Source organism: Drosophila pseudoobscura, chromosome 4 (assembly GCF_009870125.1).
Source record: "Drosophila pseudoobscura strain MV-25-SWS-2005 chromosome 4, UCI_Dpse_MV25, whole genome shotgun sequence".
NCBI lineage: Eukaryota > Metazoa > Arthropoda > Insecta > Diptera > Drosophilidae > Drosophila > Drosophila pseudoobscura.
In genome coordinates this window covers 13101638-13127877 of record NC_046681.1, presented here as the reverse complement: position 1 = coordinate 13127877, position 26240 = coordinate 13101638, and the positions used below count along the sequence as shown (strand labels likewise).

Below are 26240 nucleotides of genomic sequence, written 5' to 3'. Positions count from 1 at the left end.
TTCAATCAACGATTTCTCAATCGCAATTTGTATGCAGATTAGTTATAAATGTATATACTCTTATAGATATGCCGACTGAAGGTCCCTGTAGGACGCCAACGATTAGGAGACCCAAGGACTATCAAATCAAGGACATTCCCCCGATCACAGGAAGTAATTAAAGTAAGTGGAAACGTAATATATAATATATAAACAACACTCTCTAATATGAATATTCTAGGGTGCATTTATTGCCAAAAAAGTGGCCACACTCGACAAAAGGATTCTGCCAAAATTGGAAAGCTTTGGGCCAAAAGGAGAGAAAGCGGCTGACTGGAATGACTCTCAAATGGGGCATCTTATCCTCTCGATCGACGTTCTTCTTTCTTTGACGGACCTCTGACGAGTGGTGCCACTGGGATTCAACTTGCTTTCAATTTAGTTACCACCAACATGTCCGTGTCATTGGAATCACAAACTGCTTTTTTTGTTTGATTAAAGCTTGGAATGGTCGAGGACGTGCGATGGAGTGTTTTATCGAAGAGTGTGTGCTCCCTCCAAGCCACTCCCAGACCAGGGTGAGAGCTGGTCCGATCCTAGAAGCCACCTGTGAGAAGAGGAGGATAAGCATAGATGAATACGGGATGCAGATACAGATACAGATAGAGGTCCATGCCTAAGGCGGACGAGAACTCACATGGATAGGATACCGGGGTGTTCCAATAGTTCCAGACCCGTGGATCGGGTATGCCACCCTCGGGTAATGGGGGACAGCAACAGCCCGGCGCCGGAGAGCATGGAACGGGCGAGGGAGCTCCGCATGGTGGGCTGTGCGGGCCACAGCACGGACAGGTAGTTCCACAGGGACCGCATGGTCCACAGGGTCCGCAGGGTCCACAAGGGTAGCACATTTTCAATCCGTAAAATTTCTGGAATATATTAAAAAAAAAACTTTAATTTTTGTAATTTTGTAAGAAAAGTCAAAGTTGTTACGATACTGAAACCCGAAAACCAAACCGAAGCTTTAAACTAAACTAAATTTTTTGTTCCGTGCTAGTCGGAGTGTGATGAGCAACTGAAAATATAAAGGAGTAGAAAATATAACAAGATTTTGACAGCTGTATTTGGTATTCCTTGGGTAATGTGATTGGCCCAACATACAATATAAATTTTTTCCCACCCTATTCATCTATTCCATTGACTGTTTTTTCTTGGTTCTTCTTTTTGTATTCCCTCCAGCTCTATTGACCGACACCCTCTCTAGCCACAAGCTGCTTACCCCTCCAGGTAAAGTTATCAAGTTATTATTTATTAATATACCTTATTTAACTCTTCTTTTCATTTTAACAGATCGCACCTTCAGGTGGCCGCGGACCATCGTTTACCAGCGCCTTCACCCATTTGGTCTTCCGGTTCATATGCTCGATGCGGCTGTCCACTCCAGGCGCCTGACCGGCTGACATCGCTACTTCCCCGCCGGCTCCTGCGCACGGATCCACTGGCCTGGGCGACCTTTGTGTCCGTCGGTACCTCCGCCGCGGGTGATTCCGCCGTAGCTCCTCGTCCTCTCGGAAGGTCCAAGGGGATGTTATCTTGGCTGGACTGTGGCAGTGGCTGCTACGAACATGCTACGAGCTATAGCCAGTCGACAACGTGGCGTCCCATCCGCTGCAGCAAGGACCCTTGATCGACGGCGGAATTGTTGGTTCACGTCCGCGGGATATATTGTGAGCAAGCAGCCCCTTTATACGCCGGCGAATCAAACACTGGGCTTCAGCTTCGACACTCGTAGGTGAAACAGTATATAATTGTGGATATATTCTCAAATATATATATCTTCCTTCACAGAGGAATAATGTACCCTATGTTTTGCCACAAGCCGGATCGTGTCCGACAGCAGGACAGAAGCGCACCCCTTGCACAATCGGAACCTAACAATCCATCTTTATTCTTCGACATGGTCATCGACAACAAGGACTTTGACTATGGCAACCAAGGAAGGGGCTACGCCGCCTACTAGACTCTAGATATATATCGTTGTTGGTAGTTTTAAGGATATAAGCGCCCATATATTTATATAGTAGATTGTTTATTTGCTTATATTAAGTTAAGTTATGATAAATAAAACTAATGAAAAATAATCCTTGCTGTATCAGGGAGACTATTCAGAGTATTCACAAAGTACGGAGAAAACGAAAGATTTTTGATTGGTGAAAATGTCCTTGATCCTTGATAAGGACTTCATTAAATCCGGGACATTTTTCCAATCAAAGGAAGCCGTCGCTCGTCCCGATCGGGCCGCAAATAGCCGAGAAAATTGATATTTTCGATCCTTGATATCCTTGGTCCTTGAAAAGGACTTCATAAAATCAGGGACATTTTGCCGATCACAGGAAGCCATCGCACGCCCAGATCGGGCCATGAGTAGCGGAGAAAATTAATATTTTTGATCCTTGATATCCTTGATCCTTGAAAAGGGCTTCATAAAATCAGGGACATTTTTCCGATTACAGGAAGCCGTCGCATGCCCAAATCGGCCCATAAAGAGCGGAGAAAATGAATATTTGTGATCTTGGATGTCCTTGGTCCTTGAAAAGGAGTTCGAAAAATCAGGGACATTTTACCGATCACAGGAAGCCGTCGCACGCACAGATCGGCCAACAAATAACGGAGAAAACAAAAATGGCTGATAACTGTCTTTAAAAATGTAGTTCAAGAAATCACCGATAGGGGCGCCACCGTACAACGAGAAAAAACCTCGCGTCAAATGGCCAAAATCTGGATGGGATACCAGGGGAACAGAAATCAGCAGAAGGTAACTGAAAAATTTGCGGTCCCCCAAAAGTATGCAACATGATTTTTTTGCATTTCCTACAGTTGCTTGCTGCTGATTTCTGTTCCCCTGGTATCCCAGCCAGATTTTGACCGTTTTCTCCGGTATTTGTGGGCCGATTTGGTCGTGCGACGGCTTCCTGTGATCGGTAAAATGTCCCTGATTTTTCGAACTCCTTTTCAAGGACCAAGGACATCCAAGATCACAAATATTCATTTTCTCCGCTCTTTATGGGCCGATTTGGGCATGCGACGGCTTCCTGTAATCGGAAAAATGTCCCTGATTTTATGAAGCCCTTTTCAAGGATCAAGGATATCAAGGATCAAAAATATTAATTTTCTCCGCTACTCATGGCCCGATCTGGGCGTGCGATGGCTTCCTGTGATCGGCAAAATGTCCCTGATTTTATGAAGTCCTTTTCAAGGACCAAGGATATCAAGGATCGAAAATATCAATTTTCTCGGCTATTTGCGGCCCGATCGGGACGAGCGACGGCTTCCTTTGATTGGAAAAATGTCCCGGATTTAATGAAGTCCTTATCAAGGATCAAGGACATTTTCCCCAATCAAAAATCTTTCGTTTTCTCCGTACTTTGTGAATACTCTGAATAGTCTCCCTGATACAGCAAGGATTATTTTTCATTAGTTTTATTCATCATAACTTAACTTAATATAAGCAAATAAACAAGTTGAAAACATTTATATCTACTATATAAATATATGGGCGCTTATATCCTTAAACCTAACAACAACGATATCTATCTAGAGTCAAGTAGCCCGTGCAGCCCCTTCCTTGGTTGCCATAGTCAAAGTCCTTGTTGTCGATGGCCAGGTGGACATGTGATGATGGCTTGTTAGGCTCCGATCTTGTAAGTGGTGCGCTTCTGTCCTGCTGTGATAGGCGGGGGAAAATCGAATCCAGAAAGATAGCTTGTGACATGTTCAGTGTATGAACTGCCACTTCTATACACCTTTTTGGTACTGGCAGGACCAATACCATTCTATAAATAAGGTAAAGTTTGATTGTTAGTGAAAGGATATTGCTAATTTGTATTTATATATACAAAAACGTTAAGTTTTTATTCGTTTTCATATCCTGAAAGTACTTTTGAAATATATTTTTAGTACACCGAACTGCCGCTGACACTATGAGGGCGCCACGTAGATGCCATGTACAGTTTCATGATAGCGAACTTTTGTCAGAGTGACATTCGATATTTGTGTGTCATACCTAGAAATATTGAATTTTAGTCTTTTCTCAGTAGGCGCGAAGTTCAAATGTGTGGATTATGTGTGATTACTGTGCACCCCTGCTTGTTTTCATTTTTGTTTTTAGCTTTTAATACCCTTTTTGACATCGCCATTCTTTTGGTGGCATATAGGATCAGATCGGCGAAAACGCAAGAACAGGACGCTTGTTGTTCCGTTGATATTGATGCTCCTTTGGGGTTGGTTTTGCTCTTTTATTAATGTTTTTTATATTTTAAATATAGTTTAATATATGCAGCTATATAATAGTTATTTAAAATTTGAATACTACAGTTTGTCGAATTATTTATAATTATGTTTACTCCGCCTCTGAAGGCGTTTGCTTTAAACTAAGGACTTTAAACTAATTTTTGTTGTGTTTGCTCCGATCGATCTGCGAGGCTACTGCTACTTACTTCCTCTATCCGATCCGATCCGATCCGATCCGCTTCGGTCTGGTATTGATTGCTACTCTAAGGTGCTAGATACGTATATCGTTAATTCATTAATTATACAATTGAAACAATTTAGTGCGGCTGCTTGCCGACGAGAACAGAACTGCTGCGATCGTTGATTAGTTGTTTTTTAAAACTATATAATACAATAAAGTCTTGGCGTTAAAATATAAATTGTTTAAACAAAATAATTAAATTATTTTGCGCTGGTTTTCTTATCTCACACACATGCACACACATTCAATAAATTAGTTAAACATTTTTCTGTTTGTACTCAAAACTGCTTCGAGCCTGCGGCTGCCGGTGCATAGATACAAATGACAGACAATATCGATTCTGTTTCCATTTCCATTTCCGCTCCGATTCATAGTTTGGCCTTTCATAAGAAGCCCATGTCGAGGGCAGTGTATAGGGCGCGTATGTCGCTGTGGGCGGAGATGCGCCAGAAGGGGAAGTTCATGGCCTTCGCGGCGGACTCCTCTTCGGCGCCATCGCCAATCACCACGTAGGTGCTTTTGCGCCCGAAGCGTGTCACGATACGCTCGTAGCAGGTTTCCTGGCCTACAGCAAAAAAAAAAGAAGACTGGCTAGTGCTCGATTCCACTTGGAATGAATCCCTCTCTCGCTGTTCACTCACCGATTTTGTGCGCACTGTAGATGTTCTCGATGTTGAAGATGCTGCCCAGACCGAAGAGCAGCACCTTGGCCAGCGCCGGGGCCAGCTGTGTGGAGGTTACCAGCACGTTGACGCAGTTCTCGCGTTGGGAAATCATGCTGAGGCACTTGAGCGCCAACGTGGCCCAATTGTCGGTGGCCACCTCGATCTCTGAGCGTATCTGCAGCCAGGCCTCACGCTTACCGGGTCCCAACAGCGTTCCGACACTGCAATAGAAGGGAAAAGATTTTGCGTAAGTGAAAATTTCCTGTGAAATGTGGATACTATTGGACTGAAATCGATTACTTACTTTCCCCTGTAGCTATTGTAGATATCCTTGATCTTGCGATAGCGAAACGCCAGCTTGCGCATCCAGTCCACGCCGCCGCGCACTCCCGTGGGTAGGCAGAGATTGGGAGGTGCGCCGGGCGGAGTGCCCGTGTGGAAGCCGTCGGTGGCAAAGTTGTAGGCGCTCAGGTCCTGGCCGTTGTCGTCGGAGCTGACGTCGTCGATGTGCACCTGATCGCACTCCTCGATCTCGTTGAAGAAGAAGTGCGTATCGGCCATGTTGAAGACCATTTCCTCCATGCGGAAGGCGATGGTCATCAGGGTGCTGTGGTCTTTGGTATAGCGATTCGCGTAGCTGCCCGAGAGCAGTGTGTGGAAGATGATCAGGGTCTCGTCCAGGTCCCAGACGAACACCCGCTCCGGCGGCTTCACCGCCTCGCTGTTGCCCGTATCCGAGGCTGTGCTTCTTGTGGGGCTCGGCTGCTGGTGGCGTCTGCCGCGGGCGCGTCCCGTCTTGCCGGTGGGCGTGGTCTTGGTGGCCGAGGCATTGGAGGAGCCCGCCGTGCCAACGCTGCTTCCCCCGCTGGAATTGAGAGCGGCCGCGGCAGCTGCAACAGCCGCAGCAGAGGTGGCCGTACCGCCGCTGGCCAGGCCCGAGGCGGCGTTGGGTGAGATCGGCAGCGGGGAGTGCGGCGAGTGGGTGGCGTGGTGCACGGGAGTCGTCGAGTGCGTGTCCGTGGGACTTTCAGAGAGGTTGGATGAGGCGGCCACATGGAAGCCGTGCCCGTGGCTGGCACTCGAGCTCGGGGAGCTGACGGCGTACGGCGAGTAGTTGGCCGGATTGTAGTAGTTCCCGTACTGCTCGTTGTAGTATCCGCCGTAGTCCTGCTGCGCGAAGTTGTTGTAGCCCGCGTACGGGTTGCTGTACAGCTGCGAGTTGTTGTTGCCCCCGCTGGCGTAGGTGGGAGTGAGATAGGCAGCCGCCGCAGCAGCTGCTCCCGGCTCCATCTTGGCCTGGCGGGCAGCCGTGGCAGCCGCATAGGGGGCTCCGTACCCGGAATAGAAAGGCGGCGGCGTATACTGCTGCATGCTGTTGTAGTAGTAGTAGTCGTGCTTTCCGTCGTACACGGCCGCAGCCGCGGCGGCCACTGCCGACGAGTTGACAGCCGCCGCCGTGCTGCTGTCCAGCGGATTAGAGGCAGTGCATCCGTAGAGATTCGGTCCGCTGCTGACTGACGTCACCACGCCGTTGTCCAGCGCCGCATGCACTTGGCCGGGACTGCGGGACTCCGACTTGACAGCGGCTCCCGATCCACTGCCGTCGTGCGTCCAGTGCGACATCACAGATCCTCCGGTGACTCCATCCTCGACTCCAGCCCCGCCGCTGGCCTGCTGATATGTGGAGAAGCTGCTGCTGGCCGACTGGGCGAAGCTGGAGGCGGCCGCCAGGCTGCAGCTGCTCGGATTCGGATTGGGGTTCCCGTTCACGTGCGGATTACTGGCCGCATAGTGGCCGCTCAGCGAGGCCAAGGAGCTGATTGTCGGCTGCAGTGGCTGGCTCTGGGGCGGCAGTCCGAGCGGACTGCACTGGCCTACCCCGCCCACACCCACCCCAACGCCGACACCCACGCCCACACCGACGCTCATGGTGGCCCCGGCGCTACTGGGACCATTGCTGGCCAACACGGTGCCGGGATGTGTCTGCTGCTGCTGCTGCTGTTGGCTCTGTTGTTGCTGTTGCTGCTGTTGCTGTTGCTGCTGTTGTTGCTGCTGTTGTTGCTGTTGCTGTTGGGTGAGGGGCTGGTTCTGCTGTTGTTGTTGTTGTTGTTGCTGTTGCGATAGATTGCAGAGTCTGTAAAAAAGATAGATGATGAGTAAGGAGAGCCACTGATAGATGGGTATCTATGGTATCTATGGGGAGTGCCAAATAAGTGGCAGCATTTATCTCAAGATATCTGAACAGCAAAAGAGGGAAAGATAATCTTAGAGCAGAGTTGCGGCCATAGATCCTTCAATCCCACTTCAAGTAGAGCTGCTAAAGATTCTGTAATGACTCACAAGACCTCTCAAAACATGGAACCCCAACACATGTACGTATACTCGGATGAATTCTGGATATCCATCAAATGCACATCCAAGAAAGAGAGAAGGAGGACGAGTGAGAGTGGGAGCCCCCGAACGAACCTTTGGCTCGTTAAGGAAACTCATAAAATGATTTCCAATAATCTTTAAACAACCATAAAATTAACGGCACGTTGTTCGTTGTTCCCTATGGGTATTGCCTGCCCCATAACCGAAGTCAAGTGTGTCCCAGTTCCAGTCTCAGTGGCAGGGCCACAGCCAGACCCAGAGTCAGTTCCAGACTAAAGAGCTCTTTAAAATCTTGTCAAGTGTTATAAATATTTTTCTACGATCTCTCGCTGGCCTTTTTGCGTTCTGTTCTGCGTTGTTTACTTGGATTTGTGCAGAGAGGAAATCGTTTTCGGGATGCCTTTTCGGGGCACTTGAGAGGCTCGTTCTTGCCGCCTCCGCCTCTGCCGCTGCCCCTGCCGCTGCCCTTGCCCCTGCCCCTGGCATGTGCGGACAATCCCCGGACAAGTCCCGTTCATCTGCGTGCCCCTACGCCCCCGCCCCTTGCCACGGGGACATGTGTGCAGCAAATGTCGAATGCCCAAAAGAGCGGCGACAAATATTTTTTTATTTTTTATTTTACGATTCGTGTTTCTTGTTGTTTCTTCTGTGTTTTCCCCCTGCCTCGCTATTATTATTTGTATTATTATTGTTTAAGTAGAAACGATTGCCGGACAAACGAGAAGTGCACTAATTGTAAAATCCTAAAGGGCCCCCAATAAAAATCAAATAAAAACCGAAAACTGAAGAATAAATCACCGAAAAAAACACAAACACAACGAGACAATCAAAACAATGAAAAATGCTCAGACACACAAATTATAGAACAACGAGAGGAGGAGGAGTACGGGGGTGTAGGGGAGATATGCGATGCGATGCGATAGACAAATGGGGGAGTATTTCTGGTAATACAATCCTTTTCGTTAGCAATTAAATGGAGTTGCCACCGCCACACCCCCACTCCCGGCTCCACCCGCATACCACACAAAACACCGTTATACAACAATCAGATGGGCGGACCAAAGAGGGAGAGGGAGCGGGGGAGACTGTGGGTATGTGTGTCTGTGACCTCTTCTTGTCATTGGAAGAGATTCACTCTATCGCAGTTCTTTGTGAATATAGTTACTCGTATAAATTCCCATCACTTGTGTGTAGAATGCGTTTCATGAAATTGTTAAACATTTAAGAGCTTGATGATATATTCCAAGCCAAATGTTCGACGACTTAAAGGATGCTTTAAAGAGCTCTGCTGCATAGGTTCTTAATTTTGTATGCAAATATATCTACTTCCCTACAAATATCTTTAATATATTTAATTATCCCCAATTTCCTTCAATCAATAATAATGAGATGATTTGGAACCCCTTTCTCATGGATTTACATCATCTCCGAATCTTCTATTCTTTACCCCTTATGTTCTCCCTTTTTTTTCTTCCGCCGTAACAATTTTTCATAATTTTAATAGGAAGGTAAATTAAGTGCCCAATTTCCAGAGGAATCTGACACCTCGAGATGATTTTCTTTGGTGGGGAGGGCAGGGGAGGGGAGACATTTATCTTGCGAGCAGAAGATGTGGCACCAAAGGGGAGCAGCTGGGGAAAAGCATATTTTCCCTGTGAAAAACGACGCGTGCGCTGAGTTTGTGGCGGGGGCTTGAGTGCTCCCACATTTTGAGTGGATTTTCGCCCTCCGAATCTTGTGCGTTGAGAAAGAGTGGTGTGGTGGCCAATGGGAGATTTACACAAATTATAATGAACATCGTTGAAGAGCCAGAGAGTGGGAGTGGGAGTGGAGGGGGGCGAGGTCTTTAAGATTAAGCCGCAACTGGTGCCGCCCCGAAGCCCCTTTAAGCCGTTGGGCCTGCTCTGGCCAGGCCCAGCCCCTCTTGGCAAGTGTTAAGTGCTCTGACACTTTTCCGCTCATCTCCTTTGTCTCTGGGGTCGGTTCTCTTCAGTGTCACATCTGAAGCGTGCACCGAATTCTTTGAATCGTTCGAAACGAGGCATGTGTCAGGTTGTGAGGGCCACATGCAAAATACTTGTGAGCGTATGCCCCTGCCTCTCGCCTCGTTTCAATTGAAACCAATTGAAGATGGTTTTGTCCCCGTCTCCGTCCCTGACCAAGTGTGAGGGGTTTCCTTTCCATTCCTTTCCGCTCCGTTCTGTTCTGTTCTGTTACAAATTGTCTACGCTTACAGCTGCGAACCTTTTGGAGGTCCTCGAGTGGGAATCAGTTGTGGGAGGAGTACCTACCGATTGCGTTCATGTGTATCCGTGTGCTCTGTCTTGGGACGTTTAACCTGCAAATCAGACGGGAAAAATACACAAAATTTAGTTAAGAAAATACACAGAATAAAAGAATTATTCTATCTCGTACGAGCATTATATAAAGCGGAATAATTGTTTATAAACAACTCTCCACCTCAGACACTGATCGGTCTGGTCTGCTGTCTGTTGTCTCTCCTGTGGCCAGCAAATGCTGACTCCTGCACTTCCAGCAAGTGAAACTTTATTTGGGTTATATTATGGACTGTCTTGCCCGAAAAAAACAGCGAATTTTACATAATTTTGCCATCGCCACTTGCTGCCGCGACAGCGAATTTTGAATTGGCAGCCCCGGGGCCAACGTGCGTGGGAAAAAGTTTTATCGGGCTCAGAATTTCCTACTCAGAACTTGTCGGATGTACGGCGCCATTTAAGGGGCAGCTCAAGAGGGGGAAAGGCGGCAAAGAGTGCTGGAGCAGCAGGTGGTGCGACGGATAGCATGGGCAGAGCTTTCGATAAGGAAATGTCACAGAAGCACATAGCTTTAGGTGATAAGAAGTGCGGAATGGAGGGAAGTGTTTGGGGGAAGGCAGAGAGGATAATGATGGAAGGAAGAGGAGTCTTCAAGGAGAAGAAGCTCGAGTTTATTCAAGGAGTTTGTATCGAAAGACGATAGGGAAGTACAACGATCTTAGAGGTTATACGTGGAAAACTGCTGGACTCTCCAACCCTAAAATAATGGACACTCCATCCCCTAAAAAACTCAAGCATTAAGCGGCTAAGTAAGTTTGACAAATGCCAAATACAGCGAAAGGAAGCCCGAAGGCAAACAAATTTATGCAAATCGAACGGAAGCCAGATAAATCGACAGACAGACCCCACCCCACACCACCCCACCCCTTCCCCGGAGCCCCGACCCAATCCAGGTGCTGGAATGTGTCCTGCCCTTCCGTCCCCCTTCCGTCTGAGTGTAGCAGCAGCATTCCAAAAAAAGTTGAGCTCCTTTCGGCTGACAGCTTCTCCCGATGGCCACACGCACGCACTGTCCATCATCTGGCGATCCGTTGGTGGCGGATGGGGGGGGGTGGGGGCGTGCAAATTTGTCGTCGGGCAACACGCGCATGCGCGACGACCGCTCCAACGGTAGCGTTTCAGCGCGCATCGCCTGGAGGCCGACCCGTGAGCATCGGCCTCGAGAGCATCGAGCATTGCGTGTTGCACGAGCATCCGAATGCGAATCCGAATTCGAATCTCAATCTCCTTCTTCGTATGCAAAAAAGGCAGAAAGGAGAGGAAAGGGGTGAGCAGGGGGGAGCAGGGGAGAGGTGTTGTGGGGTGGGGTGCTTGCAGGAGATGAAGAAAAGATCCAAATGCAACCTTTTACTAAACTAATTTATGGCACAAGCTGACAACGTAAACATTAACACAGACAACGGACAAGAGCAGAGAGCAGCGCTGGGAGTGCGCGAGAGCCAGGGGGCTGGTCAAAGCTGGAGAGATCTGCAGAGCGAGCGGGAGAGACAGAGAGAGAGAGAGAGAGGGAGAGAGGGAGAGCTCGCTGTAGACCTGTTTTCGAGCATCTTTAACGAAATTCCTGTGATCGTAATCTCTTTGTCTCTTCTGCTGCTTTAGAAGAAGATTAAAACACACACAGACGGACGGACAGCGAGACAGAGAGACGGATACAGAGAGGAGAGGAACAGCTACAGCCACAGGCAAACAAAAGACGACAAGAAGACGGCGACAAATTTTTTATTAACCTGGCCCTAAGCCTGCCCCTGCCCCTGCCCTTGCCCCCGACCCTGATTTCGACTCGACTTTAACTCGGACTCCGACTCGGGGGATGCCCCCATCCTCAGGGCCGCCTGCTCGATAAGCATCAAAATTTGTTTCTTCTTCTTCGGGCCCTATCCCCTATCCCCTAACCTCACTGACCGACCATCCTTTAACTTTAACACTTTGGCACGTTAATTACGTTCGGGGCCACAATCGTCGCATCGTCGAATCGTCGAATCATCGTATAATCAACAATCGCCAAGTGTCAATCGCTGGGGCCATAATCAATATTTTGACTCTCCAAAGTCCCCTCCTAAGCGCAGCTCTTCGACAGAGCTCTTCTCTTTGTCATAAATTACATGCAGCGCGTATTGTCGCAGTTGAATTATGGCGTGTTAATTTTTACGATTACGGCTTAAACTTAATTAAAATGTGATTAATGTCGCTGCCCGAGCCGAAGCCCAGCGTCCGGCTTTTGTGGGCCAGGCTCTTTAAATTCTCATAAACCCAGTCCCAGCCAGACCCGGAACACAGAGAGCGTGAGAGAGAGCGAGAGAGTGGAGTGGAGTGCGAGTGCGAGTGGCAGGGACCTGTGCGAGTGCTGTAATTTATGCTCTATTAATATTTCTCCTTAAACATTCAACATCCAGCTGTACTTTCTGTGGAACCCCCTGCCTCCGCTCCTCCAATAAACCCATGGAAGTCGTCTACGTTCGACGTTCGTGATGTTTCCCCAAAGATTTTACTTTGTCTTAGACCTAGGTTCAGGCCTCCGTAAAACCTGGTTGATACTCGTCGTAGTATGTCTGGTATGTGGTTCCATTAAATCTTATTGAGATGCTGATTTGGGAAAGAGTTTTGCCCATAGGGAAAGTCGAAAAGGGATAATTGACAGATCTTCAAAATTGTAGTAGTGCCATAAGGAAGATTGCCTGCTTTAGAGGGAGATGTATTCAAGATCCCCAACATGATTTGACTTTTTACAGTTGTCACATCCCAAATTAAGCCGATTATTGGATTGTATGGTGGTCAGGTGCACAATGTATATAATCTTAATCCCCATTTAGGTATTCCTGCACATCTTCCAGGGAGTCTATTAAATGATTGACTTCTTATAATCGGGATTATTCTCAAAGAATAATAAATATTGTATAAAGGGTGGATCTGAAGGGTTATCGAAGTCTGTTTAATCTTTAAGAAGTATTATAATGGGAGTTAACTCTGAAAAAGTCATAAAACTAAACGATGTCCAAGCATGTTCTAGCATTTAAGCTAACTTTGATTTATGTGTCCAGTTTTCCATGACATCAAACCAACTAATAGATCACTAGCCCCCCAATAAACAACCTCAAACTCTTGGATCAATAACTATAACCAGTATCCACATCTCCTTTGAAAGCTAAAGTTGGTTACTCCATGGCTAGGGGAAGCCCCACAATCGCACCACCAAGGAAGCTGCCAATAGCAATAATAACAATAACCATAGCAATGGCAATAGCAATAACATTAACATTAACCGACGGCACAGCCACAGACTGAAAGTGGTTTTCCACATCACTTGTAGAGCTTCTCTTGTTCATAGAGATAGTAGTAGGAGATGCTTAGAGATATTGGAAGTCTCAGCAATATGATTATTTGATTACCTTTGGCTCGATCATTTTGTCAATTAATCCGCAGCGCGGGGCTGCATAGTTGTAGGGCATGAGGGTGACCATTCTGAAGAACTTTCACTAGGAACACACACACGAATAATGAGGGGGGATTCCGATGATCCGGCGATAAAGATGTTTTGATATCAAATGCCTTTTCAGTGGATTAACACGAGGCACAAAGCACACATCACAAGAGGAGAATTAGTGGAGGTATACACGGGAAATATCTATTAGATTTTCGGGTTCTAGAGACTCGACGACCACCGACTCGACCGGTTCCCGTAGCGTACGCTTTGAATGGCTCGAATCGAATGAATGTGAGTGTGGATGAAGCACCACCAGCAGCCCCGGGGAAACACTCAGCACTCAGCACTCAACCGCTCAGCGCTCAGCACTCAGCACTCGGCCGCTCAGTGCCGATGTTTGAGTGAAAATCGCAGCATTGGATGGCGGCGGGCAGTCGGAACGAGTTCGTGCGAGCAGTCGGCGCGCATATGGCCGACTCTTTTCCGCACACACACGCTGCTGGGCAGACTCCGCCCCGTCGGCACAGGGGTGGTCGGTCGGTCCTCCACAGCCAGCAACCACTTTTCCGTGCGTAAAGTTTTGTTTGGAGTTTTTTTTTTTGGAGTTTGTGATTTTCTCTCCCTGCGAGATGCGGGCGAACAATGCCCATTGTCAATGGGGATTTGCCGCTGGCTCTCCAGCGCCATTCGAAAGCCGTGTTCCTATGCGCATAAATTAATTACCAATGCGAGGGCCTCTCCGGTCCCTCTGGCGATCCGATGCTCTGGTGGGCCATCCATCCATTCCGGCACATTATACAAATTAATAAACTAATCAGATGAGTATTCCGCATACTCCCATTTTCAATGGGAACCGACAGCCATTTTATGGCAATCATAAATCCAGCAACAACAAAAATCTCGGGTAATTCAAGACGCTCCAAAAAGTTATTGGTTTGGGCGGTTTCTGTTTTTTGTTTTTTTTTTTGTGTGCCGTTCAATGCGGACGGATCCGTAACGTATTAGAAAAGGAGCTCCCCGAATACGAATAGTATTAAATACAGTCATGTATGGGCTTGTAAGGCGAGACGAAGCGTGCTGGCTATGGCCAGCCGATACACGATATCTCCTCGTACTGTGTCGGGTATGTCTGATGTCTGACCCGCGAGTGCCACAAAACAAATTGGCATCTAATCAAAATCACAGAGAGCCTAAACCATTCGTGAATCACTTTCGCTGATAATTGGGAGCAATAAACACGATGGCAGGGCTTTAAACTGAAGATGGGTTCAGCTTTAATTTGTGTGGAATTTTGTGGGATATTTGAGACTATAATTGAAGATATATTATTTCCCTTTAAAGCATGGCTATCATTGGCTGGCTGTATGTAAGCATGTTTCCATAGACCAAATTGCATGAATATCGACCCTTCTCATAATCAGTTCTGGGTACAGTTTAAAACCAAAGCCTAAAGCCCTCAATATAACATTACTGATCCAGAAACACTCCTGTGTCCTATCACACACAATCCACAATTGCACGTTTATTTATATACAAAAGCCCGACGCCGTTGCTCGAAGCAACTTGCAAACGATTTTTATTGATTTAACACTTAATTTTTGCTCCGCTCAATCGTCTAAACAAACATTGTCGGGGAGTCCAGTCTCGCTCCGGGCGCCTGCAGATGAGGTTTCACGTAAACACAGAAGCAGATTGCAGTTGGAAAAACAAAATTCGACTCATATGCAGTGGAATTCTGCCCAGAAGCTTACTCACCCACTCACTCGGGAGGAAAAGTGAAAACAAAAGTCGGGCGAAAGTAATTCGAATCGAAGGGCTTCAAGGGGCAATCTTAATTATCGATTTCGGGATGGAAGGGTATCGTTTGTAACCTTTGTTTTTCCTTAAAACAGCTTCAAAATGGATTGAATGGCGCAGGATGGACCCCCGATGACCTCTTGAGGAAATGGTTAGCTGAGTTGGGCATTAAATTTGCCTTAATCGCCTTAGCACGATCGTGAGACAACATGTCGTCAATTATATCTACGATGATCAGCAGCGCATACCCCACCCACTGGGCCTGCTCCTGTCCTCAGTATAAACTCGTATCTCCCCCTAAATATCCCCCCACTTTGAGCATCTTCTGTAAACAAATCTGCGCACAATTTGCTGCATTTGCAGATATTTCTTGGGGCCTCGGTCTGGTATGGTCTGGCATGTTGCTGAGACTTGCACATTTGTCGTGGACCGGTTGCCGATCGTCCATCCTGTTCTCCTCCATAGAGACCCCTGTTCCCTGCATCTGCCCCCTCCCTTTTGGTTGAACGTGCTGATCGTGCGACTGCCGCACAATGGTGGCTCAGAGATCGACTAGGGGGGGGCTGGGCCCGAAAGTGTTTAAGATTTACGTTCGGTTTTGATCGGCCTGGACCTCCCCGAGTGTTGTATTAATTTTACACAGCTCTCGGCCCAGACGAGGAGGAGGCACTGAGGATTGCCTCGGAGATCGGGGATCGGGGATCGCAAGGCCTGCTTCGGGCGCCATTTTAATGCCAAAGTTTTAACACCTGAGTCGAGCACATTTGTTGTTCGCATGTTCGCATTCTTACAACTTGATCTGGCTACGGCTCTGGCTCTGGCTGTTCCTGTGGCACATCTAGATAAGGACTTCAGACTCTAAAACATTGAATGGCTTGTTTCTTGTCATTTTGCTGTGGTCTCCCTGCGCAACGCAAGTCTGCCTCTTCTGTTCTTTTTCTGCTGTTCTGATAGGTTTCCCAGTTCAAAAGTCAACGGGGAATGCGTCATTCGAATTGGCATAAGCCTAGGAAGTGGGTCAATTTTGGCTGATTACAGAGACATTTTTGATGTGTCAGCACATGCCAATGTTGTGAGGCATCCATCCATTCATTTGGCAATTTTCCGAGTGCACTCCACTCCAGGCGAATCGCTGAGTCATGGAACCACACAAAAATTAAAAAAAAAAAAGAGTAGAAAACAAAATGCAGGGAGCCACAGTAAAATACTTCATTTGCATGTTGGCACGAAGCAAAGAATTATTCCATTATTACTCCGCCTCCTCCACCGAATAGAATAGACCGTTTATGCTGATTCTTTGCTTGGGGTTTCTTCGTTTTGTCAGGGAATTCTCTTCAATGAAAAGAACAAAAGATTGTGTAACCGAAACGCTTTATAGACAGAATCAACAGAATACTGTATGCACTTCCCCTTGATCCGCTTTCCACACAGCTCCATCAATTCCCCAGAAACTGGCGAAAACCCATAGCTTTGCCGGTACATATTGTATTTCCTTTGGAAAACACACACATATTTTCCACTTGTGTAAATATTGGTCTCAAAACACTCACTTCTCCAGTGAAATCTCAGACAATCAGCTGTTCAGCCGATCGGCCGCAGATAAATACGATCGTAAATCATTCAAATGTTGTATGTCCGACCGCTTCCAGCTGAGAAATATATAGATTTCAGATTTGAGACAACTATTTTATGGTCGGGCGATCGTTAAAGTGTGGATATAACACTGGGGCCGCCAACTACTGTGCTGGTTCCATAAAAAAGATGAACATAAAGTTTTCTTTAATGAAAAAAAAAACCCCCACAGGAGGAGAATGAAAACAAAGACTTGAACTGTGGGCGTTTTGCTGGGTCTCGCTGGGTCTTGCTGGGTCCCCGATAAAGAACGAAAATAAACCGCGTCAGGAATTGCATTCTACGATTCACTTGCCCCCTCCCACCACAATCCCGATCATGAGGCTGATTGAAGCTGATTATGATGATGATGATGGCCACCAGGGTAGAGTCCGAAACGGTTCGTTTATGCTTTCATTCTGGAGAAAAAATTATGCGGAACCTGTGTTTGTGCTCCGGGCACGTGCCGATCCGGGAGTGTTACAGATGGAGGTCATGCCCAGGGGGCAGGCGGGAGGCGGGAGGGGGTTTGGCAAGAGAGAATCGCCATGGTGACCCAAGTAAAACAAACATTGGTCAGGAATTTCATTAAAAGCCAGACCCCCACACCCCAGAGCCCACATAGCCGCTTCGGGAGCATAACGACTCTATGTGGCGTTCTCTTGGCAACCAATCCCCTCGCTCCCCATCCCCGCGTGCCGCCCAACAACCTGCTGGCCCACCCACAGAGAGAAGTGTGTCGCCTGTCACTGGGAATGAGCATCAAAACTCTTGGCCTGGAGTGTGGGGAGAGCAGCAGCAGTACGGTAAGGTACGGTACGTGATGGAGTGGTGATTGCTGTGCGGTGCGGTGGAGTGTGGGTGTGGAGTGGAGGGGTGCAAGGGGTGCAAGGGGTGTAGGTGTACAGCACGGTTTACCTGTGGGAACGACTCTCTAATTAATTTAATTATGCGCTCTCGTCTAGCGCGTGTCAAAACGCGAAACAACCAACAACAAAATTAAATACTCACGCCTCGCTGGGCCCTAATCAAATGCGCCCTCAACTATGCAACGCGAACATATGCTATGGATAAGCCCAGTACCCTGGAGGCCAGGGGGTGGCAGGGTGTGTTGGACTAGAGAGCACACCCACTCTGATGGTCGCAAGAGGGGTGCTCCGCGAAGGCTAGAGGGGTAGAGTATGTTATTGCCACAGTTCCTGCAGGCATTTCAGGTGAGTATAAAGTATTGAAATAATCATTCAAAGAAGGAACTATTGCTTATGTTTCCAGACATATCTTAACCTTTTTCTGTAAGGTTTCAAGCTTCAAGCAGCAATTAAAACCTTACAAACCGTCTTTAAAGTTCCCTTCTCCTTTACAGAGTAATCCTTTGTCGACTCCTCTGTTAGCAGCCCTTAACAATATTGCGTTGGTTCCCCTTTTTTTTAAGCGTTGCCAAGCCTATGAAATTGTGTGCTCTCATCCCAATCGGAATCCTCACGGCAACGACAACGGCCACGATGAGGCATCGCTGACAAATTGAATTTGTAAACTTGCCCCCGCAACAACAACAAATCATCGGAGACCCCCAGGGATGCTGCTGCTGCGGATGCTGCGAATGTTATGGATGATGGTAATCCTACACCTATACTCGTGCACGTACTCGCACCCTATCCATGTTACGCTCCTCTGGACGGACTTTCTAACTCGGTTTCAGCTCGCTGAGTTCTCCATCTCCAACCCCTCCCATCATCGCACCCTTACTGCCCGCTCATCTCCCACTCCCACTCCAAACCCCCCCTCACAATCGCGTTTCCGAAAGTGATGTGAAATTATAGAAGACCCGCTTTTTGGGTGGTTTTCTGTCCTCGAGGGGGGCGTGTCAATCCAGTTTGGAAAAAAAATAACATATACACAATTATTAACACTTATTAATGTTGAGGTTTTTGCGTATATGGCACCCCAGGGCTTAAATTAAAGTCATCCCAAGTGCCAAACAGCTGCCTCAAGTGCCGCACTTGAGTTTCGCTCCTCGACAAGGGGGTTGCAGCAATATGGGGCAGGAGTCCCCGTCGCCGTCGCCGTCGCCGTTCCGTCCCCGGCGGACTCTGGGCTTTGTCGTTGTTTAAGTAGTCATTAAGATTGAGTGTGGATAAGATTTTTTCACAGCTGGCAGTCCGCACACACCCCGCGTTTCCCTCACGTCCTGCAATTAGCCCACAACCTTTGACTTTTCGCAACTGCCTTCACGGCTACGGCTACGGCTACGGATCTGGATCTGGATCTGAATCTAGGGGGGCCAGGGGCCATCCTATTGACAGCTATTGTCTTCTAATTAAACAACAATGTTGACCTTATTCCCAAGATGTCACGGTTCGGGTTCAACGATTCCGAAAGTTCCTTTAATTTTCCACGTTTTTTGGTTGGAAAAATCCTTGCAAATTATTACAGAAAATGTTGGGAAAATTTCGGTTTCTTTGTTTGTTAATTAAAAACGTTGATTGCAACCCTTCCAGGAGGCGATGGTTAGTCCCTTGAGTTGTCCTTCAGGTGTGTCTTAACCCTTCCAAGGGTGTTCCACCCTTCCGGGGGATAATCATCTGACAGGGTGATTCCCTTTGTCGCAGGGAAGACGTTACGGAGGGTAGTGTGTGAACATTTCTTTACATTTATTTCCCAATTTAAATCAAAGCAATGAAACCTGCTGAATAACCAACCAAATGATTGCCCAAGTTAGCCAGAAATCACTCCATTAAAGCCAGAAAGCCAGAGGGGGAGAGGGATTCCCTTCTGAACCGCAAACTGTGCCAACTGTGTGCAACACTTCGACTGGCGACCGGCAACTGGCAACTGGCAACCGAATACTTGCACCTCCCTCCCCTCACCTCCCCTCCCCCACGGAACGACTATCAATTTCAACGTATGTGGCAGCCCTAAAGTTGCAGCAGATCGGTTTCATCCAGCAGACCTTGGCCACATTTAACTTTTGTGCTGCTTCTGTTCCACAACTGTGCAAAAAATAGCAACGAAATGGTGTAAAAAACCATCCATAAAGACAGTTGACTATTTCCGCTCCGAATAGCTTCAAAATCTAATTGCAAGAGGGAAATCCACTTCAGATATGCGAAAGAAAAGCTGAAGAGCAAGAACCAACTGTTGATGGGACAACTTTCCATCAGCGACCAGCCACGAGGAACAGGTGCTCCCTGGGATTGAACCGGAATCGACATCTTTATCGAAATCGGAGGCTAAGCCCCTCAGCCCCTCAGCCCCCCACTCCACACACACCGCACGGCTCTCGGAGCTCTCAGCACTCTCTCCTCTAGACGATCCCGAATATCGGAATATCGAATTTCGTTTTACCGCCTCGCCAATCAATGGGCAAAATGTGAATGATTTGTTTGTTGGCATTTTGGCTGCCAATTGTCCAAAGTCTGCTTCTGCCGCTGCCGCTGCCACTGCCACTGCACTTTTTCCCAAGCCCCGGGAAATGGAAGGAAAATGTGCAACGAGGAAATCTGATATTTTTTTTGTGCTGCTTAGAGGGCCTGGAAAATTGCTCGGGACCGGGTCAGGCCCCTGAACGGGCCAGGCATTTCGTGGTAAAAATTATGAAAAAATTCAAGAAAAAGAGAAAAAAAAACTGTCACGATTGCTAACGAGCAATGGCTTCCCTTTCTCCTTCCCCGTCCCCATTATCCCTAGGATTGTCTCCCATCCGCTCGTCGCTCCTGTCTCCCATTCACCCCGTCGAGTCAAAGGTCGCACAAATTTGTCTCAGAAAAAAACCGCTTAATTGGTAGGGGCATGGGGAAGGGGTAGGGCTGAAGGATGGGGTGCTTGGGGTGTGTGGGAAGGGCAGCTGCCTGTCTGCGCCTGTGACTGACAACAGCCACACCTAAGTGATACCGCGGACGAGGAGGAGCAGAGGAGGCCCCAGCCGGAATCTTATCATGCTCCAAGCTGTCTGCCACTTGATTGAACCGGAAATGAGGCGCAACCGCAAGATGGAGTCTTGTTTTCACAGGCTGCGACCACTTGACCCCGCTCAACCCTCTGGCAGTGACACTGTAAAGGAGATACAAAGTGAACCGAATCGGATACCTCGGAGCACAGGGAACCCCTTTTCCTCCACCGCATCGTATATATAGCCAGCCATTCTCCTACAAAATGTTTTACATCAATTTTGTTGTTGCTTAAAGTGCCGCCAAACGGAGGAGAGCGGCAGCATCACTTTTACCCCAACTGTCAAATAATTATGACAAGTTCATTTCGTCGCACTTTTGCTCATTTGTTTAGCTCCCATTTATATCTATTTTTTCCACAATTTTAAGAAGAATTTTCCTGTAAGCATCAGCAGAATCAGAGCCATCTCTCCACCAATTACCGGAGCGTTGTAAGATTCCGTGATGCTTTTTGATGTGACAGATGCGTCTCCGTATCGGCTGTGAGGTGTGCTTTGCTCCACAGATCGTATTGCTATATACAAAGCAGTTTCTTGGCTCTTTGGGGGGGGTTTTTTTTTACTACTGTTACACAAAAGTATGCTAGGATTTATGGAGGATCCATGCAATATTTTATAAAGAATACCTTCACATACTAGCTTTCTCTAAAAAGATAGTCTCAAAGAATTTTGGGGACTGAAGATCGTCTTTTAAGTGTACATTTTTACTAATAAATTTCAATATGTACGCATTAGATCACTCCTCAGTCACTGTCGATCACTAATCTGCTGATCTATTCGGAGCAATTATTCATCGAAATCTGCCCCGCAAAGAGTTCTGTACTATATATAGGAAAGTGCTGGGCTATCTATAGACGAACGGCAGCTCAAAATATGCTGTCGAAAGTGACAATTGATTGCGTACAGACCTTTTGTCATTTCTGGTTTATTTCTGGACAGCTACCATTCAAATTTAAATCAAACTAAACCAAACCAAGCCAAAAGACGAACAATGAGTCATGAGACAGGGACCTGGGATCTGAGACACGGGATCCGGGGGCAGAGACAAAGCAAATCCCTCTCTTGAGGTACAAATATTTGCAATCATTAGTGAGCATTAGAGATCGGAATCCAGCGGAAAGGAAAGGACAACCATCAGACATCAGGTTGCTCTAATTTTCTGTACATCTTCCTTCCACAGTAGGAAGGCTGCTGCTGCTGCTGACAGGCGACATAAAACAGGATAAAAAGGACTAAGCAGCGTCGCCAGTTGAGCGGATTATGAACAAAAGGAAATCACTCTCTTTCTCTAGGAGTGGGCCCAAGGGATAAACCTGCTGCTCGGCTCTCCCAAGCCTGAATGTAATTCAAGTATTATTCATGCAAATTTATGCCATACATTTTGTGGTTTTCTCAAGGAATCAGGAATTATGTCATGCGTAAAGTAGGCGATAAGCTTCGACATGCAAAGGTTATCCGAAAGGAGAGCTCCACTGAGACAGAACTGTTCTTCACCTCTAAACTAGAGAACAAGAATAAGCCCAAAGTTAGGTAACTTTTTCGCCATCTAAAAATTGATTATTCAGTGAAATTCCGTGGGGAACTGGTGCGGCAGTTCTTTTGGTTCTTCTGTGCTTCTTCTCTGGGCAAATAAACAGAGAACAGATGCAAGGAAGCCCCTGAAATCACGTTGACAACGAGCATAATCATCATAGTCCAATACAAAACTCGTGCCAGAGCTCTCCAGTGGAGAGCTCCTCCGTTTTCGAGATTTGTTTATTGATCTAATCGGCAGAGCATTGACCATGGCTACCGAAATATTGCGCAGATTCGGTGCCGAGATAACAGCTTGGCGAAACTTTTGAATAAACAAACAAACAAGTTCATTTTCTGGAGCACATTGGACACCACTTCGATCCATCTCAGTCTCAGAGAGCTGCTATGCCGTAACAGGTAGCCAGAGACACAGAAAGGGAGATTCTGCACTTCCTGTGCCACGCCCCAGGCAAACATTTGCCACTTAAGCCGGAGGCAGCGCACACAGGACATTCAGCGGAGGACAAAGCGGATTATCAGCAGGCGGAGAAAGATGTCCGGGGGATAAACAGATTCACCGATTCACAGATTCCCAGATTATGCCGTAAAAATGTCGCCGGACATTTGCAGACCACATACCCGTATAATGAGCTGGTGTCCCGGGTCGCAGGACTTCCCCAAAAAGGTATTCCCTCCGCCATACCCGAAATAACATTTAAATTTAAGTTTTGGGCGTGGCTGTAATGGAGAGCGCCCACAAAATGAGCAGCGGAAAACGAATTAAAATCCTTATTTCATCTGAAAAACCCGCAGAGGCAAAAGTCCTGCGGGCCCACGCCCTTATAGACGGGGGCTACGAGGGACCGGGACCGAGGACCGGGGACCCCCAGCTGAAATGTTTCTGCTCCCTGGTGCCTGTTTGAGGTCCTTCCCCTGATCCATCCTGCATTGTTTGTTGTTATAATGGAAGCAGCAGCACCGAAAAGCGCAAGGCATCTGCACGGCACGGTATGTCCTTTTGTACATTTTGCTGCTCCTTTCCGTCTACTCAAATTTCAATGAAATTATCCTCACGGCATTTCACGTCTGGCCCTCTCTTTCTGGCATGCTGTACCTTTCTCTTTCTATCTGCCTCTCTCTCTCTGTGTGTGTGTGGAACAATGCCGAATAACATTTTTCGCTGAATTTATTTGCTAATGGCCTCGACCAACACTCTGGCGCTGTCTCTGCTCTGCCTCTACTGCTGCTGTCCTTTCGCTTCGTCCTTTTTTGCATTTGCATTTATGAGATTTTTGTGTTGTCTCTGTTTTCTGTCAAATAGATAAACAAAAATGGCGGCAAGCGACGCTTTTTTGTGTGTGTTTGTTTTCCTTTGGCTTAGTGCCTTCCACATCGCATCGATGGAAGCCATTTTGTTGGATGGCAGGAATGGAAAAGGAAAACTTTTGTTTGTCCCTGGCAACGCCGGCAGCGAAGACAACGCTGGCAACGCCAACAACCTCGCAAATTGCTTTGCTCCAAAACTTTGCTCAAGTTACGCGGGCGGCGGGGGGCAGCTCACTCGTAAATGGGATGCCAAAATGGGATGAGAGAGAGCGAGAGAGCGCTGGAGCTGCCCTGACAACCCTGGCAATCAATAGACAGAACTTCAGGACTCGCACAAAGACAGACAGAACTCCAGGACTCGTACAGAGACAGACGGAACTGTCAATCAAAGGAGCCAGCACTGAAAGACGACGGTGGATTCATGGATACGTGAAAAATTCCGATCTAAAGATCTTCAATCTCTGCAGCTCTTGACCTACTGCCTTTTTGGGCTCAGGATCCTTTTTGTGGTTTTATTTCTGGTCAGATGATTCCCACTCGATCGACAGGATACTTCTGTGTTGTGTGCCTTTTGTGCGCACTTAAGCTGAAAATTCCCTTTTGACTACTGTCCTGCATTGTCTGCTGCTCCTGGCATTTAAAGGATCAGAAATGGCCAAATGCGCAGTAGCATCTTTGATTTCTTACAGTTCACTGTACAGTGGAACTTATCTGAAGCAATCTTTCGGCCAGAAGCATCTCTCAGAACTAGAGGTTTGTAATTATGAATAATTGATGCGGAAAATATGATCTGGAGTACTCGGAGTCAGGTTTTAAGAGCCTATAGCTCTTTCTTTGGCTTCTGCTTTGGCTGTAACGTGTGGGTTATGCAATGTGTGTGTGTGGTCTATGGAAAAGACAGTTCCCGAGCTAATACTTGAGAGAAGCTATGCTGCGATATTTAATTGTATCAAAATTCTTGAAAATTCGACTCACTTTGTAGTAATCCAGTGTTGAAAAGTTCTGACAGGGTACATTATACAACATATTCCAGGTGTTGTAGTTGCTGCTGGGACACTGTCGAAAGCTGCACATTGGAAATGTTAGAATTCACAATTTGAAAGTTTCCTTGCCATGGCACAGACTTTTTTGTTGGATAGATAATGCACACACACAGACACAGATCAATTATAAATATGATCGTTTGATTGAAGTGTTGAATAATTATTCGGTTTTATTGCACGGCGCACGACACTCGTCGAATGAGCGATGAATGGACATTAAATTGTGTTAATCGAGCAGTTCCGTTACGCAAATTAATTTGTGCCAAATTAATTTTTTACGATGTGAATGAATGAATGTATTTTTTGCTCTGACGCTGGAGCTCTACGGCTGGCTCTGGTTCTGTTTCTGTTTCTGTTTGCGGTTTCTCTGAGCCGACGGGTCGGAAGCTTTTTTCGTACCGATGTCGAATGTCGTTGTGGTCCACTGTGGCTCTCGCCCGAAATATGACTTAAAGCTGCATGCCCGATGCTCGGTGCTCGGTGGTCGGTGGTCGGTGCTCGTCGCCTCGGACCCACAAAGCTGTCGACGTCGTCGCCGTCGTTCGCTCTCTCTCCCTTGCTCCCCGACGAACTCGAGATCGCGGTGCCCTGTTGCCGTCTCGCTTCGCACGCTGCCTGCCCTTCGGCAGTGGCATGTCTGGCTCTCGCTCTAACCTTAGGGCAGGCACAGACACACCGTTTTGAGTGAGTTTTTCGTTCCACTCAGGGGGCGGCGCATCAGGACTTTCACTCCATCTCGCAGCTCTCCAAGCGTAACGGAACATTTCGCGAGAGGAAGGCAGGCAATGCGCGGAGTTGGCAGTCCTGGCTGCGGGGCTAGTGCTAGGGCTTCCTGGAAGGCGACCGACTCCGGACTCCCGACTCTCGGGCACTCTGCTTGGGGACCCTTCCACGAAGCCCCAAGCAGGACTGCGGTGGCCGGGGCTAACCCAATTTGGAAACACTTGATTGGGCGCCAGGCAAAATGTCGACTCGCATTAGCCCGGCCAGACTCTGATACCATGGACAGCTACCAAGCCGCTGGTCTTTAGCCAAAAAAATCACAGTCCAGACTAGGAGACACAAAGGAAATTTTGTCTCCTCTTTTTTTTTGGGTTTCTTGGGGACTGGCTGGCGTCTGGGCGACGACGACGTCGACGACAACGATCTTTGGAGCAAGTTATCCCTGCACGGCTCACCGCATCGCGACAGTTGTTAACGTGTTTAATTAGCCCTGCAAATTCAATGAATTGCGACAGTAACAGTTAGGCTTAACAACACAGCAAACGGAGCAGCAGAGCAGCGGAGCAACAGCAGTTTGTGCAGCAACCCTCCGTGCACCACTCCTTTTCCAAATATTTGTGCAGCCATTTTGAATTGGAGTCCTGTCCCAGGGAGAACCTGGCAGGGCAATCCTCCCCCATGGCAGACGCATGCGTGGGCAAAAAGCACTCAAACAATCGGGAGGGGGGGCGTGGTGCTCTGGCACCCTCGGGGGCGTGTTCCTCTAATGCCATCTATATCCGACTTAAAGCCGTAAACTAGAGTATAGCTTTAAATTGTTTCCTTCAACTTCCTTTAATGAGATAGATTGTATTTGATGGCCTCGGGATGATTGGCGATTTATGCGAGAAGGGAGAATGGAGAACGGAGAAGGGAAATCGTTATGGTTAGGCATTTGTGGGTCCTTGCGGAGTAAATTAGGATTGTGCTCGATT

At 47.5% G+C, this 26240-nt stretch overlaps 1 protein-coding gene across 2 annotated transcripts; it reads right to left on the bottom strand.

The window, feature by feature from the left end:
• Positions 1–3893: 3893 nt before the first annotated feature.
• Positions 3894–25017, bottom strand: eya (eya transcriptional coactivator and phosphatase 2). Of its 2 annotated transcripts, none has more exons than XM_001357257.4 (5): positions 24476–25017; positions 9840–9886; positions 5480–7309; positions 5152–5396; positions 3894–5075 (listed from the first exon to the last, which is right to left on the bottom strand). In XM_001357257.4, the coding sequence occupies exons 1-5, from the start codon at positions 24572–24574 to the stop codon at positions 4894–4896; spliced, it is 2403 nt and encodes an 800-aa protein (XP_001357293.4). In that variant the 5' UTR covers positions 24575–25017; the 3' UTR covers positions 3894–4893. The 2 variants fall into 2 exon arrangements, with proteins under 2 accessions (XP_001357293.4, XP_033235959.1); XM_033380068.1 differs by lacking the exon at positions 24476–25017 and adding an exon at positions 13271–13651.
• Between the last annotated feature and the right edge of the window lie 1223 nt (positions 25018–26240).

Bases quoted from the DNA above. Each gene is read 5' to 3' on its own strand.
- eya (XM_001357257.4), bottom strand. From the start codon at position 24,574: ATGTGCAGCTTTCGACAGTGTCCCAGCAGCAACTACAACACCTGGAAT. The intron at 7,310-9,839 runs GTAGGTACTCCT...TCTTTTTTACAG, and splicing joins GATACACATGAACGCAATCG to ACTCTGCAATCTATCGCAAC. The intron at 5,397-5,479 runs GTAAGTAATCGA...CTTCTATTGCAG, and splicing joins TACAATAGCTACAGGGGAAA to TGTCGGAACGCTGTTGGGAC.